The sequence below is a fragment of the Hylobates moloch genome, unplaced genomic scaffold (assembly GCF_009828535.3).
Source record: "Hylobates moloch isolate HMO894 unplaced genomic scaffold, HMol_V3 SCAFFOLD_12, whole genome shotgun sequence".
NCBI lineage: Eukaryota > Metazoa > Chordata > Mammalia > Primates > Hylobatidae > Hylobates > Hylobates moloch.
Window position 1 is genome coordinate 72,058,648 of NW_026652287.1, and position 20,199 is coordinate 72,078,846.

Genomic DNA, 20,199 nt, shown 5'->3' on the forward strand with positions numbered 1-20,199 from the left:
TGAAGGTTTGTCATTGGGCTACTAGATGGTTGTCATGACCTACCACTGAGTCTTGGAGATGGGAGTATCTTAGATGGATCTTGCCAGAGTCTTAAGTGTGGGCCAACTGCTTGGGTGGCACCAATGTCAAATGAATGCATGACATTCCTGTTAGTCCTTAAGTGAAAGGAAGAGATTGAGGTATATTTCTTTCTTCTTCTTTTTTTTTTATTTTAGAAAATACCATTAAATGCTGGTATAGGAAGTAGTGTTAAGTAAGAAGTCAGGTGGCCTTCTTTGCAGTTGAAAATGCTCCCAGATAAGCTGAGGAAGGGGCAATAAAACTGAAATGGCCAGAGTACACTTAAACACAATCACCCATTTATTCTTGAAAGCAACCCAAAAGATATAGGAAGCAATAGTTAAGAAACACACAGAAAAATTCAGACTAAAACAGCGCTGCTGAAAATCGCCTATGTCGACGTATTCTTCAATAAAAGTTGTTTTCTGCTGACACTTTTTTTTCTTCCTACGGATGTCCCTCTTATATTTGATGATCAATTTTCCACAAGGTTTGCCATAATGTTTCCTCAGAGCTTAGGTTTTTACATTTTCGTTCATTCGATGGCTGTTCTTAACCTAAGACAATGTATGCTGTTTTCACAATTCAGGGTCATCTTTTTCTAGCTGACAAGATGTTTCTCAAATCCCCACTCTTTTCTCCACTTGCTTTTTCCCTCTCTTGCTTTGAGGAGAATCACTGGTAAAAGAGGCCATCTCTGCTGGTCTCAGTGGAGCCTGTGATCTGGTACGTTCTGTAATTTGACTGACCTCCACCTTCCTATGTCGTGCCTTTTGGGTTCCCTGAAATCACCCCCACCCCTCCTAATACCTCAGGCCAGTGTCCTAGACCATTTACTTTTCCCAATAACTTCTTTTCTTGCAGTCCTTCTAAGATCCCATTTCTCCTTCAAAATTCGACCCAAGCTTCATATTCTTCACATCCTGAGACAGATAAGCAAAGATGATTTCAAGATAGAATGAGATGTTTGTGGTAGGAGTAAAAACAGGAGAGATTTATTATTATCATTAGTCTCTCTGTATCCCTATCGTGCCTTTCTTGAGCAGAGAGACCATCTCTTTAGCTACTTTTGTCATCTCAACTAGAGCTTAGCACAGCAGAATTTAGTACGTTTAATTTAAAAAATGTGATTTGATGAAGTTGTGACCTACTGATCGCTATGGACCAGCCCTAATGTCTTCCAGCTCTAAGTTTCTAGCATTTTTTACACTCTAGCTGGGGTAGGTGGTAAACAGGTGAGAGTGGGAGGGGACCCTGAGGGGTCTTCACCTTTTCAACAGCTTTGCTATGAAACCCAGTGAAATGGTGGGTTTCACTGAGAGGCTCAAAGAGAGTATATGGTAAAATATGAGAATAGAAATCTAGGTGTAGCTGCAGTTGCAAAAGGCATTTGGATCAGTGGTACTTGGAATCTATATAATGACTGCCTCCTAAATCTGTGAATGCTCGATTAGTGGCTTCCTATTGCCAAAGGGAAGCTTCAAGATGTGATATGAGTGGCTTGTTATTACAGAGCAGCTGCAGCCCCAGGATTGCACAGAACCATGTTAGTGAGGACTAGAACTCTGGACCAGCCCTAACATCTTCCATCTCAAAGTTTCTAGCACTTTTACACTCTTAATTTACATTTTACATAGGACTAGCCCAGGGCAAAATAATAGAGCATGAAAAAACCTATTTTCTGCTATCTCTTGAAGCCTAGTCCCAGAATTTTTTTTTTTTGAGAAGGAGTCCCACTCCTTCACCCAGGCTGGAGTGCAGTGGAATGATCTCGGCTCACTGCAACCTCTGCCTCCCTATTTCAAGTGATTCTCCTGCCTCAGCCTCCCGAGTAGCTGGGATTACAGGTACCCGTCTCCATGCCCAGCTAATTTTTGTATTTTTAGTAGAGATGGGGTTTCGCCATGTTTGCCAGACTGGTCTCAAACTCCTGACCTCAGGTGATCCACCCGCCTTGGTCTCCCAAAGTGCTGGGATTATAGGCGTGAACCACCGTGCCCGGCCCAGAAAAATTTTTAACTCAAGAATGCTTGCTCTGCAAAACAAAGCATTGGGGTAGTTGTTGATGCCTTAGTGTGATTTGGCTTTATGTGTGATCCTTAGGAGTATTCGGAGTTTAAATGATTGAAGAAACAACAAAAATTGATGTCTGATGGGAGGTTTGGATGAATGATGTTGGGATAGATATTTCAGAGGCAGTGGGACCTCCATAGTTTAAGCAATGCAGCCTCTGTTTTCACTTTCAATTCCCAATGTTGATTTTTATCACCTTAAAACTTCTATTCCACAGCTTCCTGTTTAGCTGTCAAGCCTCATTCTTATTTTAGTACTATTGTCATTTGCAATTTAATCATGATTAAGGAATCTTGGCTAAAGGTGGGAAAACACTTGCTGCTTGTAAACTGACATTTTGATGTAGCAAAATTCCAACTCCAGTAGCTGGGGTAGGTGGTAAAGGGGTAAGTGCAAGCGGATCTTGAGGGGCCTCTACCTTTCAACAATTTTGTAAGTGTATACATTGACATACTAGTTGTCTCAAAAACTAGATGGAAAAATGTTAGCAAAAACACTGTGAAAGGAAGGCTGTGAGCCACAGAGCCCTTTTTATGTGTTTTTTTTGTTGTTGTTGTTGTTGTTTTTTGAGACGGAGTCTCGCTCTGTCACGCCAGTGCAGTGGCACGATCTCGGTTCACTGCAAGCTCCGCCTTCTGGGTCCACGCCATTCTCCTGTCTCAGCCTCCTGAGTAGCTGGGACTACAGGCGCCCACCACCAGGCCCGGCTAATTTTTTGTATTTTTAGTAGAGATGGGGTTTCACCGTGTTAGCCAGGATGGTCTCGATCTCCTGACCTCATGATCCGCCCACCTCAGCCTCCCAAAGTGCTGGGATGACAGGCATGAGCCACCGCGCCCGGCTTTATGTGTTTTTATCTGCACTTACCAAAGCTACAGCCGCTGATGTTAGAACATCATTGAGTGACAGTCTTCTTTTCTGAGATTTATCTTTTTGTTAAGGTGTGGGCCCCTAATAGCACAGGTGCTTGCTAGACTTGCATCTGATCAGGATCCTGGAATTCCCAGCTTTATAGACATTGAGCCTTTATTTGCTAGATCATGAAGATGTGGCAGTGGTGGGGAGGGTGCAGGGGATGAAACCTAGAAAGGGATGGGGCAGTGTCAGTGGCTGGGGTCATGGGGAGCATAAGGTGATAGCTATTTATACTCATCCTGGAAATATTTCAGTATTTCAGCAACAGGAATGGCTGTGCCAGTGTGACTGACTGATAGTGGCCCTGTATCCATAAGTGCAGTTACTGATAAGAAAAAAATGCTGGATTTGTAGATGGGAAACTTGTGTGTGATTCCTCGCTCTGGCAACCACTAGTTTTGGAACTGGGCAAACCACTTGAACTTTGAGTCTCAGTATTCCCATCTATAAAATGGAAATAATAAGTGCTGTATCTACTTTACAATGGGAAGTAAGATAACATATGTGAGAACACTTTATTAAATGAGGAGGCCTTCTTCTGGTTAAGTTTTCCTATTATTTTGACATTTCTGTATAATTGATGAATTCTGTTCTTTAGTGATAACGTCAATATGAAGCGTTTATTTACTCAAACACCAAATATTTGATGTTTGAGTATTGATGAATCACCAAAGTATTGATGGACTTTTTGGGTTGGGCTGCTTTTTGCACATATTTTTCGTGTTCCCCTCCTAAGTGAGGGTGTGGGTTTGGAAGCTACGTAACTAAGCTTTGTTAGAACTGTGTACAAGATAAATATAACTAGGGTCTGAGGACCTGAGGGATTATCTTATAAGTGAAGTACACTAAATTTAGCGTATAACTTTTTGTTATGTTTGGCACATCTCAAACCAATCTCAAATCCATCTTAAAAGGGCCCTTTTAAGTTCTCTTTGATAACTTCTTGCTTCCTGCCTATGTGCTAGATCTATAGTTAATGGAATTCTAGATGTGGAATGATGTATGTGATTATTTTAAAATATATGCTACCAATATGCAAGATCAAATTTTTAGGGAAGGCGATAGAGAAAATATATCACTCAGTCACTTTCTCACTTGCTTACTCAGGAATTTATTTCTTAAATGACGTGTGTAAGCCAATATCCTGGAGAAAGTGAAAGAAGTAGGCAACTCAGGCTTCCTCCTAGAAGTTTATATGTATCATTTTAATCTAATTTATGAATATTCATGGACCCTCAGGAAGAGGCTGTGTAATTATTTCAAGGAGGGATGCAGAGGGAGTGAGAGGAGGGAGACAAAAGCGCCCTTCAGTAGGGAAATGGGAATAGTAAATTTATTTTCCCATCAAGTGTTCCTTGACAAAGTTGTACATCTCTTTAATTGTGACCTTAGCAAGAACTTCAGGTGCCTAATGCCAAACATAAGAAGGGTTTTGCAGAGTGCTTTTATAAATCACCAGGTGGCACCATTACATATTTTATTGGTGTGATTCCGTGTCTGTGGACTTGGTCCCTTCAAGCTTTTGCCACTGCCCATTTGGCTAGGCTGGAACTGCTGCGAGAATGGTGTACTACCAGTGGTGATCTGAAGATGGCAGCATTGGGCGACCTATCTCATTTTCCTAAGCACACTCACTGCAGCTCGGGTCCACAGCGTGTTTGGATTTCAGATTGTCACTCAGACTTTCTTCTACTTAATGACTGCATATATGTAAATGCCTCTGCCATTCTTCCATAAAAGAGGTCCGAGCTATAATTTCTGTTTTGTTTTTTAATGATTATATGTAATTATATCCAAATAAAATATTTATAAATAATTACATGTCATTAATAGTATGTAAAATTTGGAATTCATGAACACCAGTTGTGATGAAAGATACCCTTCAATTTGGGAGGTGTTAGTCTTAGTATTATTATTTGTTTCTGTTTAAAAGACATTAGTGGCCAAGAATCTGCAATTTTCTTTTACAGGTGTTCTTACAAGTTTCAGAGTATTTTTATTTTTTTGTTTTCTTGATACTAGGTAGGATTATTCATTTGGTAAATCTCTAGGGAATATATTATAGATCCACATCTGGAGAATTCTCTGAGGAAACCAAATTATATTTTCTTAAACGTTCATGAAGCAATTAGTTATCCTCAACTTCTGAAGGGTCTTCAAGGGGTCATCGAGTGCAACTCTAAGTAGGCTTTGCATTTAAAACCAGACTGTAGCAATGTGTGGTTGCCCCCTCCTCCTGATTAGTGATCATGCCCTGTGCGTTCTGAGGTCTTCACCAGTACTGAAAACAGAAAGAGAAAAATTATCCTGAGCAAGTGTGTGATTCAAATTTTGCTAATAACATAATTTCAGATGCAACTTACTATTTCTCTTTATCTGTTAGCCACACATGGAGCTGCAAATAGAAAGCTGTCTCAAACCAAAAGGTCTAATTCTCTAAACAGAATGGGCTGTAGAAACAGCATTTAGGGACATTCCTTGGTTGAGGACAACAGGAAACCAAAGGGAAAGGTAGATAGGGAATGAGCAGATGGCACTATGTAAGGCCAGAGTTTCTGGAAGGACTCCCAGATGAGGTCTGGGGCCAGAGAGCATTCTGAGTGATGGGAAGGAAGAGCACAGGGGCTCTTTCCCTCTGAGGTTGCTCTGATTCTAGAAGCACATTAACCAAAGACACACTGGGTGAGAGATTTAGCTTTGAATCTTTAGTTGAATTGATGCAGACCTACCTTTTAATTCCTACCTAAACTAGAATAGTTTGCCAAATCTATGTGAAGACTGTGTCTATGGCACACCAGATTTTTTCAGAGGCTCTCTTAGCGTGTTTTGGTTCAGATCATAAATGTGACCATGAATTACGTATGCATTGATTCGGCATAAAAAAATTAAACATGTGCTTAATAGGCTGACCCAAATGCTCCTGTAGCTGGCTCTGAATGTGTATTTTGGATGCTTTTGAATTTGACAGCACATTTTTTCCACGAGCTCTTCTATATTCAATGTTAAGGCTCCAAGGATTTCATGTCAGGTGTTGTAAGTGCAATATAAATTAGGAAAATCAGCCAAAGGCACACTAAGAAGATACTGTGACATTCTAGTTTTCCTCCATTTTAGACTTCTATTTCTCCATTATTTGGTTGTGAAGGAAAATTATGCGTCTATTAATTTTTTATCTAGAAACTTTAAAATGTGACAGATGTTGATGTCAAGCTCCTTAAAATCCTGAGCTCTAGATCTCTTAAATGTCACTGTCTAGACTGCTCCTGGGTAAATCACTTCATCTTCCTCAACTTGAATTTTCCTTTTGGTAAAATAGGAGAGCTGAACGTCCAGGATGCTTCCAAGCCTTTGTGCTATATTCTATGACTGTATGATTACTTCCCTTCATTGCACCCAGAATTATGCAAATTTTTTGGAGGATATACTTGAAGGCTGTATTTTAGCTTTTCAACATGTATTTACATTTTTTATCTTGGTTCTTCTCCTAAGGGCTCTGTGATATTTACTTCTCCCAACCCCCTGCCATCCCTAGCCCAAATCATATTCCTGTTCACTCACCACTCTTGTGTGCCACTGCCTTCTAGCTGGTCTGTTTCCACTCACTATTGCTGCCCTACAATCTATTTTCCATGCAGTACCTCCATGACCTTTTGAAAGCTAAGTTAGTACATGTCTTTCTCCTGCCTAAAACCCTTCAGCAACTTCCCATTGCTCTTGGAAATAAAAACCTATTCCTGCCTCAGGGTCTTTGCACTTGCTGTTCCCTCTTCTAGGGACATCATTTTCTCTATATCCTTGCACGACTGCCTTTTTAATTTCTTAATGAAAAGCTGCTTTTAAAGCTGTTTGCAGCTTAAACATTACCCCTTCACTGAAGCTGTCTCTGACCCCTTTTCTAAAATAGTCACATTCCCTTCTTAATATTTGACATATTATATGGTTTTGTTATATACAGAATGTATTCCACCTGACATTATCTGGCTATTGATTTTTGTTTTTGTTATTGCCTGTCTCATCCCAGTAGCATATATGCTTCATGGGATCACAGGCTTTGTTGCCTTGTTCATTGCATATCCTTAGCATCTAGGGCAGAGTCTGGCATGTAATAGTTGCTCAAGAAGTATTTGTAGAATAGGTGAATGAACGAATGGATGGATGTCACAGAATAGATGAATGAATGGATGGATCGATGTCACAGGCAGGAAAACTACAACCCTGGGGTTGGAGTCACATAGCTAATTAGAAGCAGGGCTCAGACTAGAACTTGGATCCCTTTGTGTGCTTCTTTCTTACAGGTCATTCTGCCACATGCCAGCTTAACTTAGAGATCATTAATTCATTCACCATTTATTTCTTAACCCAGTGCTTATTGAGCTCTTGTTATCTTTCAGATGCTAGTCTAGATCAGTTGTTCTCAACCAAGGATGATGTTGCCCTCCTGGGAACATTTGCCAATGTCTGAAGATATTTTTGGTCATTACAAAGGGGGTGAGGATGCTACTGGCACCTAGTTAGTAGAGGCCAGAGATGCTGCTAAACATCCTACAATGTACAGGACAGACTCCCACAATTATGTAGCCTAAAATGTCAATAGTGCTGACTTTGGAAAACCTTGTCCTAAATGAACAGATACCTGCTTTTGTGGAGTTTATAGTCTAGTGTGGGGGGATAGATGATAAGCAGCACATATCATGCATACAGAAATTGCAGTCTATGTCAAAAAGTGGTTCATAGAAAGAACGAAAATGTGGAACAGAGTAAGGAGGAGTGCCAGTAGGTGCTGTAGGTTGTAATGGAGGGTAGGAAGGGCTGTTACTTTATTTTATTTTATTTTATTTTTGAGATGGAGTTTTGCTCTTGTTGCCCAGGCTGGAGTGCAATGGCACGAACTCAGCTCACTGCAACTTTCGTCTCCCGGGTTCAAGCGATTCTCCTGCCTCAGTCTCCTGGGTAGCTAGGATTACAGGTGCACCATCATGCCCAGCTAATTTTTGTATTTTTAGTAGAGACGAGGTTTCCCCATATTGGCCAGGCTGGTCTCGAACTCCTGACCTTAGGTGATCTGATCGCTTCGGCCTCCCAAAGTGCTGGGATTACAGGCATGAGTCACCATGCCCGGCCTCGGGCTGTAATTTTAGCCTCTTTGGGAGGTGAATCAGGAAAAAATATTTTACTTCTGGAGGTTAAGCTCCATGACCTGGAAATGATCAGTCCTTTGGGTCCAGCCCAGTGCTGCAGCGCTTTGGATAATTCAACTTCAGAGATCACCTTCACATCAAAAAAATATATAACCTTCCTGAACCAAGGGACATCTTAGCCTCCAAATAAAAATAGAGCAAACTGCCACGTGCTGGAAATAATGATTATTTTCTGCCCCTTTTCAGGAGTGTTTAAATTCTCTTTCTTAACACGTTCAGTGCTCTATCATCACTAATGCAGGACAGTGTTAATTGATGGAATTTTTATTGCTTGTTGTCAGCATCTCACTTTTCTTTCAGAGCAAAAATAGTGTGAGTTCAGCCTCTCTCAACAGCACTGTGAGATTTTTGTTTTTGTTTTTTTTCTTCTCATTGTGCAGAGATTCCTCTGTCTGTTTACGCTGATTTCTTAAACCCAACAGAAGCAATTGAAGATATTAATGTCCTGGGGAAGTTGTAGTAGTTGATGCTGATAAAACTTGGGCCAATAAAGTGTGTGTGTGTGTGTGTGTGTGTGTGTGTGTATAACATCCACCCCACTGCTTTCCAATTTATATTAGATCAACTTACAGTTTTTTTGACTTCATGATGGTGTGAAAGTGACATGCATTCAGTAGAAAACACACTTCAAATTTGGAATTTTGATCTTTTCAACACTTTATTATGAAATAGGCTTTGTGTTAGATGATTTTGCTCAACTGTAGACTAATGTAAGTGTTCTGAGCACTGTTAAGGTAGGCTAGGCTAAGCTAGGATGTTCAGCGGGTTAGATGTATTAGATGCATTTTCAACTTAGGATATTATTTTCAACTTATTGGGTTTATTGAAATGTAAACCTATTGTAAGTCGAGGACCATGTACATGCACAAATACATATATAAACCTACACATGCATATACATATGCAAACATAGCTATACATTTAAGATTTTACTAAAAAATTATATTAATATTGTGGTTTTGGTAATTTGGTAGTCATATAGAGGTACTTGCTTTCTTGGTTGCTCTCTTGTTTCTTTACCACAATTCTTTACCAAGCACTGGCACCAATAAATATTTGTTGAATAAATAAACGAACTGCCAAAAGCAGTTAGTGATTACTGGATTCCAACTTATTTTTCCACATTTGCATAAACTGATTTATGTCACTGAAACAAAATTTGGTAAAGATATAGCATATTGTTATGGAGGTATCATTGTGATATATTTATTCATTTCTATATCTGTGTTTTTTGTTTTTAAAATGATTGCAGGGGATATAATTTGACTCATAGGACTTCTGAATTCAGGAAGCATAAGACTCTTAGTAGTTAATACTTTTTTCATATACATTCAACCTAGGGAGCGAATACTGAGCAAGAGAATAGATTTCAATAAATGCTCTTGATTTAAATGTATTTAAATTGATAATATTGAAGAAATTATGCACAACACAGCATTTTGATTTGGGTGCCATTTTATCGTATCAAATAACTCATTGACCAGTTCACTGGATATGTGTTCATTTTTTTTTCAGTGCTATTTCTTCACAATTGAGTTCGGCCTTTGCAAGCAAGAAGGGCAACTGCGGGCATATGGAGCAGGACTCCTTTCCTCCATTGGAGAATTAAAGGTATGAAGCTGTGAATGAAAATAACCCTCCTATGCAAACTGGTTCAAGATCAGGGAAAATATTGATTTGTTTGAGCATTTCTACTCACAGATACTCCATAAATATTTAACACAGAGGATTTGGCACCTTGGATGTGGGTGCTGACCTCACTTTTTGCACTTCTGAAAATGGGTCATGCCTTTCTGGGTTTGTGGTGTGACTCAAATGGATGAGCAGCCATGTGTACAAATCAACAGCAATGACAAATGTATGCCCAAATCTTGGGTAACAAATAGCTGGCCTAAATTTAGTGCTGAAAAGTGGGCCGGGAGCTAGCAGTGATCCTACTGATTGAAATTCACTTGTGAGTGTGGCTTGGCTACTCTGATTTCCATCACCTCCCTGGCTCCTTTGGACTCCCCAGCTTCTACTTCCTAAAGGAGAGTTTGATGTTATTTCAGCTTCTTCAAAATTAATGTGCATTAAAACATGTGTGGACATAAACAATTTGGAAAAACAAACCAAATAAGTATATTATCAGAGAGGTATCTATTATGTGTAATGATAGATAAGATAAAGAAAGTCATTTTTTGTTTTAAAATACAATAAATACAATAAAATACAATAAAGTACAATAAAATGGTCATTTTTTTTTCAGAAATGTTGAGACTGGAATATTCTGATAATTTAAACATTCTCCCATTTAAGAATTGCCATTTATACCATGGGGGGATAGCAAGTTTTGGTGAATTTTAAATGCAGTGTGATATACAATCTAGAATAGTACTGAAAATAATTTAATCTTTCCTTGACTATTCAGACTAAGGTCAGGATTGTGGATCATTCTTGAGTTTTTATTTTGAGCATTGATTATCCTTATGTAATATAAATGGGAAATACATAGTTATTGGTACTTTTTGGCCATTTGCATTATTGAAAGATGCAAAGTAATTGTAGTTTTATTGAGTCTGGTCATTTTATGACTTCATTCGTTCATTCATTCATTCCTCAAACATTTGGTTGAACACCTAGTGCCATGTACTATGGCGGTCACTGGGGATATAAAGACAAGTAATAATGATGAAGAATAAGAAGAAAGGCCAGGTGCACTGGCTCATGCTTGTAATCCCAGCACTTCAGGAGGTTGAGGTGGGCAGATCACCTGAGGTCAGGAGTTCAAGATCAGCCTGGCCAACATGGTGAAACTCCATTTTACAAAAATTCAAAAATTAGCCAGGCATGATGGCGGGTACCTATAATCCCAGCTACTTGGGAGGCTGAGGCAAGCACTTGAACCCAGCAGGCAGAGAATGTAGTGAGCCGAGATCACACCACTGCATTCCAGCCTGGGAACAGAGGAGACTCTGCCAAAAAAAGAAAAAAGAAAAAGAAAAAAAAAGAAAATAATGATAACAGCCAGAACAAGCATTTAAATAGACAATATTTCTAGTGCTTTAGACATATTAACCCATGTAATGCTCATAAGAACCCAATGAGATAAGGGATATTTATATCACAGATGAGAAAACTGAGGCATAAAGACATTAAGGAACTTGCCTGAGCTCACACAGTTAATAAGTGATGATCTGGGCTCAAATCCCAGCCATCTAGGCTCTAGTATCTGAGCTCCTAACCACTAGGCTGCACTCCCTGGGATCCCTCCCATCAAAAAGTTTACAGTACATTTTAGTGCAAGAGATAAACAACCGATCACATAATACAAAAAGTGTGACAATGAAAGAAATGTGCCTGGCTCATATTAGGCCATGCCTGAGAAGCCTTCCTGTCAAGGGCCCTGCTGTCCATGCTGATTCTTGAGGAATGGAAAGGGTAAATAATGAAAGGATAGGGTGCATCAATCTGTCAGTGGAGAGCCACGTGTGGACCCTCAAGATTCTAGGTGAAGCCTGGTCCATTGAAAGAACTGTCTGGGGTTCACAGGAAAAGAGGATAATAATATTCAGCCTAACAAAAACCTGATGACCTGATGTAATGTGGTAATTTTTTAAAAAACTAAATTCTCAACAAAGAATCTATTTGGTGTTAATCTTAGTGCAGTGGGCAAAGCCCACAGCAACAACATAATGTCATATCCCCAATAAGACCATGCACTTTATAGAGTGTTTCTTGATTTCCCTGAACAAAAGAGTCAGAAAGTGATGTAAGTCTTGAGCTGTGTCTATTTACATCCTCCTCAGACGGTTTATAAGTTACACCAGAAACAAAGGAAACAGATCTCTCTCATGGCCTTGACTTTCCTCAGGGTCTTCTGGTCTGGTTAATGAGGCATGTGTGGGCAGCACTAGGATGAACCTGTTGTTTTTGTTCCTACTGGTGTGGACAGAATTGTCTGGAAATGGAGATCAGCCAGAAATACGTACCAAGAAGGGCATTGTTCACAGAGTACCTTCTTGCTCTGGTCCATTACCTCTAGTCATTAGCATTCTTCCATTCTCAAATTTCTATACCTCAACACACCTATGATTGCTACATTGGACCATTTTTACAATTCAGAAATACTTTCTATGTCAAATATCTTCTGATTTTTCACAGAGAATACGTAACACAGGATGCTTTCCCTAGCATCTCTTCCCCCACATTCTCCTTGCCGTGCTTGTGAAAGTACCCAGAGCCCTCTCAAAGCACTTCTGAGTACTTTTAACCTTTATTTGAATGAAAAAATGATAGTCCTGGACCCACGTAGGGATAACTTTATTAATAGTGTTATCATAATTCATGTGTAAACAAGCTTACAGTTTTGAGTGCAGTTACCTTTTGCAGTAAAATATTTTATGCTGTTCCAACTGCAGCCCAAATGTAAGTCCCAGCTACTGAAGGGTTTTGGGGTCATCTTTGTAAGTTTTTAGATGGAGTTGCTGGAGGTTTTGGTGTCGTCTTTATAACTTTTACATAAGTATCCACAATCACCTTCTCTTCTTAAACAGAACACGTTCCATACTTTGTGCTATAAGGGGCTAAATTTTCCAGAGGCATAGTTGTTGCTCTTTAGAGCTGGCCAAGTACTTCCAAGTGGTATATCTATAGTTCAGATAACTTTCATTTTTTCCTCTTAACTTTTGACAATACTTATTCTTTTTGAAGATAGAAACAAAATAAATATGGAAAAGCTTGTAAAAGTTAGCATAAACCTTATAAACATAAACACTACATTTTCCCCCACAGCAATGGTTGCCCTGCTCTTATTTTAATGATCTGTTCTGTGGTGTACTTACAGGAATGCCAAAAAGTGCATTTGGGTGGGGCTTTTCCACACTTTTCATCACTGTGGAGAACAATTAACAATGAGCTGAGTCACCTGGAACACTGACTTTAAAGAGAAGGTTGAAAGTAGGATAATTGCTTTACCCACAGTCTAGCTTGTGTCTTTCCTTTCATAATTTTTCTCTTTATCCTGAGTTGATCTAACCATATGTCTATCATTTTTTGATGTATTATTTGCTTGCTTATTCATTTATTTTGTTGAACAAACACAAAATTGATGGTCCAAGATTTCAAGAACTTGGAATGTAGTAGAGAAATTCTAAGAAAGTGATGATACAGATCTTTGTTGAGTCCAATTCTCTTGGAGAAGTGACAGTAAAGTTTGTTCAGTTTAGGTGGTGAGGAAATGATGGCTAGTCAATGAACTGGCTGAGTCTTATATCAAAAAGTTAACCCATCTCAAAAGCAAAAGGCAATTTCTACTCTTTTTTCATGAGTAGGGGTAAGGTCTAGGTATTTATATCTTTCAGGCCAGAGATTAGATTTTTTTTTTTTTTTTTTTTTTTTAGCATCCACCCCATAGTAGTTGCTGACATATTACATATAAATACATCTGTTTTGCTCTCTGGGTTTTGAAAAAGCTGATGGTTTAAACAAATTTACTTATTATTTTTTGGCTTTAGTTTTAGGATATCTTGTATGGCAAATTTATTGTGTTGCCTTGATATAGCTATTAATCAGTATTCTCAGAATAGCTTTATATTTATTACAAGCAATTTGTATTTATTACCACTTGCAGCAACTCTGGGAGGTGGTCAGAATTACTGCTCGTCTGTACAGAAGAGGCCCAGGGGCCTTGCAGGTTCTCTGATGTCATCTGTTTGGTCAATGGTGTGACTAGAGTAAGGACTCGCTGCCGCTGAGCTCTCACATGTTTACCGTGTTCAGATGGCTTTCGAGTCCCTTCCTCCTGCTCTTTCTTCTCATGAAGTTAGCTGTGTTGGTAATGACAGAGTAAATGCTGGATGTTGGGAGCTGGAAACTGTGTCTTTGGTTTTTGTGGAAGGATTGCTTTAAGATGGAGGTTGTTCCCTCGACCCTGCAGCTTATTCAAGTTGGTGAAGCCTAATTGCTAATTTAAAAAAGTGTAATGCATCATTGCCTAATTTGGCAATGGGGATACAGATGTCACATTGTGCTTGTTTAGCAGGGTGGGTCTTTGAGGGAGGTTCAAAAATATTATATACACACATAATGCATTTATACATATACTTATGTATATATTTGTTGTTCTTTTGATGTGGGAAAAGATGATTGTGATGTGAGTGTAGAGTGTTTGCAAAGTCTTATTCAGAATCTAGGGCCCAAACTATTCACAAACCTGACTTCACACTTGAGTTTTTTTTTTTCCAACTTTAACCAGTCCTAATATAGACAGTGAGGATCACAAGGTTTGCATTTAGAATAGGTGAGATAATAACTGTCATTGCAAAAGCAGGTATCTGAGAAGAAGGAAGATTTTAAACTGATGAACCCAGGGCAGGCACTATCATAGTCTAGGACCTGAAAGCCTCAGAGCTGGGGCTGTTTAATTCTCTATGGGTTTCAGACCCCTGAGGGAGAAGGACTGCACAAATGACGGAAGGTGTGGCTGAATACATATGTACACAAAGCATCATCTCTGGACTGAATTAGTGATGATAACTAAATATACTGAGCACTTCCCATGCCAGGCACTTTGCATCCATTACCTCATTTAATTTTGACCACAACCCCAGGTTATAGATATGACTATTTGTATTTCCATTTTCCAGATGAATACTCAAATAAGCTTACAGAGGTAAAGTAATTTGCCAAAGGACACGTAGTTAGGTAGAGATGGAGTCAGATTTAAACCTCAATTCTTAACTGTAAAGATCTGTATTCTTAACCATAAAGACCTGTATTTTTAATTACCTTATAGTATTGTCTACTAATAGTTGGATTCTGGGAAATTTTTGATATTGAAAAGAAATTTTTATATTCAAAAAGATGGAATGGCAAATAAGTCTTAACTTGTGCACCAAAGTCAATTAATTGGTAGTAGCCGCCTCTGCGGAGAATGGTGGGAAGTCCATCCACAGGCCCAGTGAGAAAGGCTGCTGTAGTCAATTTATTGTGGCTGGTGTGGAGGGAGGTAAATGTGGTATGAGTGCTGTGTACTTGCAGCCTGTTAAAATTATATTTCAAGAAGAGTCTTAGAATTCATCTAGGTCAATCTTTTCAGTTTATCAAAGATAAAGCTGCAGCCCAACATGGGGTAGTTTCACTCATTTGATATTATATGTCTAGCCTCTGGGGACAGCTACATTTAGAACCCAAGTCTCCTGGTTCCCAGCCCTGTGCCCTTGTCTCTAGCACTATGGGTAAATCCAAAATAGTCCTTTTAGAGGGTGTTCTGATGAGAGAAGGTGACTCTCAAGCATTCCTGTACTTTAAAAATGGCTTCAAAGTAAAAGATTGTCAACCAGATTCTGTCAGCATTATAAAGCTCTCTCTGCAGGAAGTTGGATTAATTCTTGCAAACTTCAGGATATCAGACTGCTAACATTTCAAGAAGGAATTACTGCAGAGTTCCCTGGGGACATCAAGTAGTTTGGTTCAATGTTTACAGAGAATCCACTCTGGACATAGAGAAGAGGGTACAATAGCTGCTCCCCAAAACTGAGGAGCTTAGAGAGAGACCTGGATAGAAAATGAGAAGCAAACTCAGTCGGACTTGTCCATTGGGCAGTACAAGTTGGAGTCAAAGACATGGATGCTATTTTATACCCCTTGGGACACACTGTAGTATTCAGAGATGGGAGACTTCGTGGGCTGCATGGATGTTCCTGGAACTCAGCACACAGTCAGCTCATGGTCAGGTAAATGTGGCCATTTATATGGGTGATCATCACTTCATTTGTTGGCTTCATTCACTGGCTGCTCCCCCATCTCCAGGTTCTTGCCATTCTCCAGGCTAATCCATGGGTACCATTATTACCCGCATATTCATTAACAGCCAAACAGCAGCACTGGTCCCATACTCCATGGGTGGAAAGGTCTCCAGCAGGTAACCAGCATATCACATGCATAGCAGGCTCCTGAGGGTAGGCTGCATTTTTGAGAACTTAAGACAATTAAGTTTTTCCTTTAAATACATTGGTCAAGTGTGATCTATATTGCCTAATGGTCTGCCTCAAATTACATGTGTGTGAACCCACTGGTTTTTCTTGAAGTCTGGGGCAGAGCGTCGTATGCTCTGGGCCTTTTCTTGATCGACTTTAATCCTTTTTAGCTGTTAAAATGACTAAATAAGTATCTGGCTATCCAGTGGAATTGTCACAAAATGATTTTTGTTTTTTCCAAAACCACACTGATTTCAGTCTCTGTCATTGCATACACACCTCTGGAGGCATCCTCTATACATAGTGACTGCTAAGGTTGGTAATGTCTTATAGAAGCAATGGAGACACAAACAGATGAGTTTCACTTCTTTCTTGTGCTTGTCCTTGACCCAGTGAAAGGTCTTTAGCTTAGCAAGGATGTCCCAAGGGAGCCATGGCTTTAATGTTCTTACAGCCTGTTCTGCTACCACTCTGGCCATGCCCCTGAATGCAGGGATGAGAGAGTAGGAAGACTGAACACATTGAGCCAGCCACAGTCCTTCTTTCCATATGTACTGATGGATGAATGGACTATTAGAACAACATAGTACATTAAATGTAACCAGAGTGTATGGATGCAAAGAAAGCTAATTCGAATTCTGAAAATCATGGCAAGCCAATAGGAGGCCAATTGTTTGCAGAGGAGCAACAGCTTTCATAAAGGGACATTTTGTTTCTTGAAACTGTGCATATGTTTCTAAAATTGTGGACAGAATTATTGGTCATGTGGAACCCAAATCCCTTGATGTTCACTGCCCTGCATTGAATCTAGCACAAATGCATTTGCAGGCGTAGTGACCTTCTCCTTATAATGAAGTTGTTCCGTGGGCCAAAAAAAATGAGTTCACGCTGAGAGGCCCTCTGCATTCTGTGATTCATATATGCATTTATCTGGACAACAGAACTTTACAGGAAAGCAAATCACATGCAGGGTGCCCTTTCTCTTACATGTCAGTCTTTTGGTTCTCAATTGCATTTCAGACTTAGGGAACCACAGACTTCTTCATGGAGGGCTGTAAATCATTCCATGCATTTTGAAATTGTTGGAGGAATGCACGAAGAATATTGAACAGGAAAGAGTTTTCAGAATTTCTCCAGGAAACCTTAGCTGTTAGAGACTGAGAAGGTAGAAAAATATAATGGGTGGAATCCAGAGGCTGGGATAGAGATTGTCTTCAGAATCATCCCATCTAAAACTCTCATTTACAGTTGAGGAAATGGAGGCACAGGGAGGTTGAATGATTGCTGAGGTTACCCAGTTAGACCTGGACTAAAGCCCCAGTTTTCCAACTCCCAGTTCATGGCAGTTTCTGCTACCCCATTTTTTCTCTCTGCCTCTCTCTCCCAACTAATTTCCCCCTTAAATTAAGAAAAAGAATCAAGAGGAGTATTTCTCAATATATAGTTCACAACCACTTATGTTGGAGTCACCTTGGATGCCTTTAAAATGAAGATTTCTAGGTTTCATCCAGACCTGCCAAATGAAATTGAGACCCTGGATATCTGCATTTTCATAAGCTCCTCAGTGATTCTTATGCACATTGCATTTTTAGAACCATCAATCTAGGGTCTATAAATAGGCAGCACATGGCAGGAAATGACCACTAACTTTTAACATCACTGAATTTATCTTGAGAATATAGTCATTCATTGTTCCCTGCTGTTCTTAGTGCCAGTCATGTAGTGAGCTGAACGGAGCTAATGATGGTTCAAAGAGTAATTACACCAGCTTTCCTGTTTTTCTAATACCTGCTCTTGGCATAACTCTATTAATATTAGCTCCTTTTTTCCTCAAGTGGCAATATTTATCTGCTATATATTGCTCTGCTGCACTTGGTGGAAGGTAAATGAATGCTTTGTAAGTATCTTCAAATATACAGGCCCACTCCAGACTCTGTTGATACACAGTACCTGGCCTCAGAATATCTCGCAATGAGTCGAAAAATAGTTTAGTCAGAGCCCCAATTACCTCTCCACGCAGATAATCATTACTTCTGCCATTTAAGTGAAATTTTAGTACATTGCTTATAGCAATAAATTTAGGAGCATATTTATGCTGTCCCTGCTTCTATTCATAGCATAGATTTAAAATCCCATTTCTGTGGGGGAATAGCTCTGAACTGTCCTTCAGTATGAATTTGGCTGGTAATAAATTAAATAATACCACAATCTCATTTTCTCCCACAGTACCTAGTATACTTAAGAAAACCAACCAACCAAACAAACAAAATCCTAGTGTCCAATTTACCCTGCACACAGGAGAGTTCTATATTTCATGACAGACTAGTAACTGAGCAGCTCTGTAGGATTACCGAGCTATCACATGTGTTGTAAAAATGTGATGTCATGGCACTTCGGAAGTCTCATTACAGAGTTTAACGGGTTTTGTGGTATATTTTGCAGCATGCCCTTTCTGACAAGGCATGTGTGAAAGCCTTTGACCCAAAGACAACTTGCTTACAGGAATGCCTTATCACCACCTTCCAGGAAGCCTACTTTGTTTCAGAAAGTTTCGAAGAAGCCAAAGAAAAGATGAGGTAAACTTTCTTTTCTCCTAGCTAGAGCAAATAACTTTTTATTTTTCTGTCTCTATTCCTTCCTTTATCTATCTCTTGTACCAGTGAGGGTTGATCACATCTCTTTCTGTTTCTGTTTATTCTGCAGGGACTTTGCAAAGTCAATTACACGTCCCTTCTCAGTATACTTCAATCCCTACACACAGAGTATTGAAATTCTGAAAGACACCAGAAGTATTGAAAATGTGGTGCAGGACCTTCGCAGCGACTTGAACACAGTGTGTGATGCCTTAAACAAAATGAACCAATATCTGGGGATTTGATGCCTGGAACTGATGTTGTTGCCAGCATGATCTTTTTGGGGCTTAACAGCAATTCAGTCAATGTCATATAACACAAATAACCTTCTGTGTCGCGGCTTGGCTAATTAGCATGCAATTCTGTATATCTATACCATCTTGTAACTCACTGTGTTAATATATAAAACACCATAAGAAATCCAATGGCAGATAACCACTCATTGTATGAAATAATGTAATATGTTTAAACATCTTAAAAAGATTTGACATTCCTGCTTAGTGTCCTTAACCAAACTGCATCTACTTAAAATTTGTAACAAATAGGCCTCTTATGAGTCTAATTTATGCCCTTGTCTTTTTCAGATCCAAGCCTTTCCTCTGTGTTCATTAGATAAAATGAAAAAAAGCAGTGAAGCTGTTTCCATTTTCAATACTATCAGTGTTTTCACGCATTATCTGAGATAAACCCAGAATTGTAGGAAACTTCCCATCACAATAACAAAGGTTCAATATTCTGTTTCAAAAATTGTTGAGGTAACACAGCAGTTGGAATGATTTTTAGGTTGAGTATTTACACAATGCAAGAAAGCACCTTTTTACAAATGGAATTATGTAGGTTGCGCTGACCTTGTAGAACCTGAGTTACAACAAGCTTCCTGAAGTATTTTGGAAGATAGTACTTCCGGAAAGGACATTAGGAAAGACTAAACAGTGGACAATCAATCTTGGGACTATGAATTTTATGCTGGAATAAAGTAAATTATCATGTTCAGGTGTTTAAACAATTTTTTTCTGGTCAGAGGAGAATAAAATCACGAGCTATAAAGATCATCTTTGATTTCAGAGATGCAGAAATTGAGTCACAGAGAAGTTGTGATTTGCCTGAAGCAGTACAGTGAGTTGTACACTAACATTCACAGTCCATTGCACTTTCGTTTTGTTTTGCTGATAAATTCGTCCCAGCGCTTGCGTGTGTTTCTGTGTCATCCGAGATGGGAAACTTCATCTTGGTGTGTGCATGTGTTAATATGTCATTGGAGATGGGAAATAATGCCTGTCCAAACTAATGTTTATCAGTAAATAGAACTTGGTTTGTGGTCAAGGGTTGCCGACTGTATATATGTTGTTTCCCCTCACAGC

General features: G+C 39.3%; 1 protein-coding gene across 1 annotated transcript in view; it reads left to right on the forward strand.

Annotated features, from left to right (window-relative positions):
• TPH2 (tryptophan hydroxylase 2) overlaps window positions 1-19,829 on the forward strand; it is a 92,179-nt gene extending 72,350 nt beyond the window's left edge. The window contains exons 9-11 of the mRNA XM_032171661.2: window positions 9,763-9,858; window positions 18,648-18,781; window positions 18,909-19,829. Of these exons, the coding sequence (XP_032027552.1) occupies window positions 9,763-9,858; window positions 18,648-18,781; window positions 18,909-19,083 (405 nt within the window). The 3' untranslated portion in view covers window positions 19,084-19,829. The remainder of the gene's footprint in view (window positions 1-9,762; window positions 9,859-18,647; window positions 18,782-18,908) is intronic.
• The last annotated feature ends 370 nt before the right edge of the window (window positions 19,830-20,199 follow it).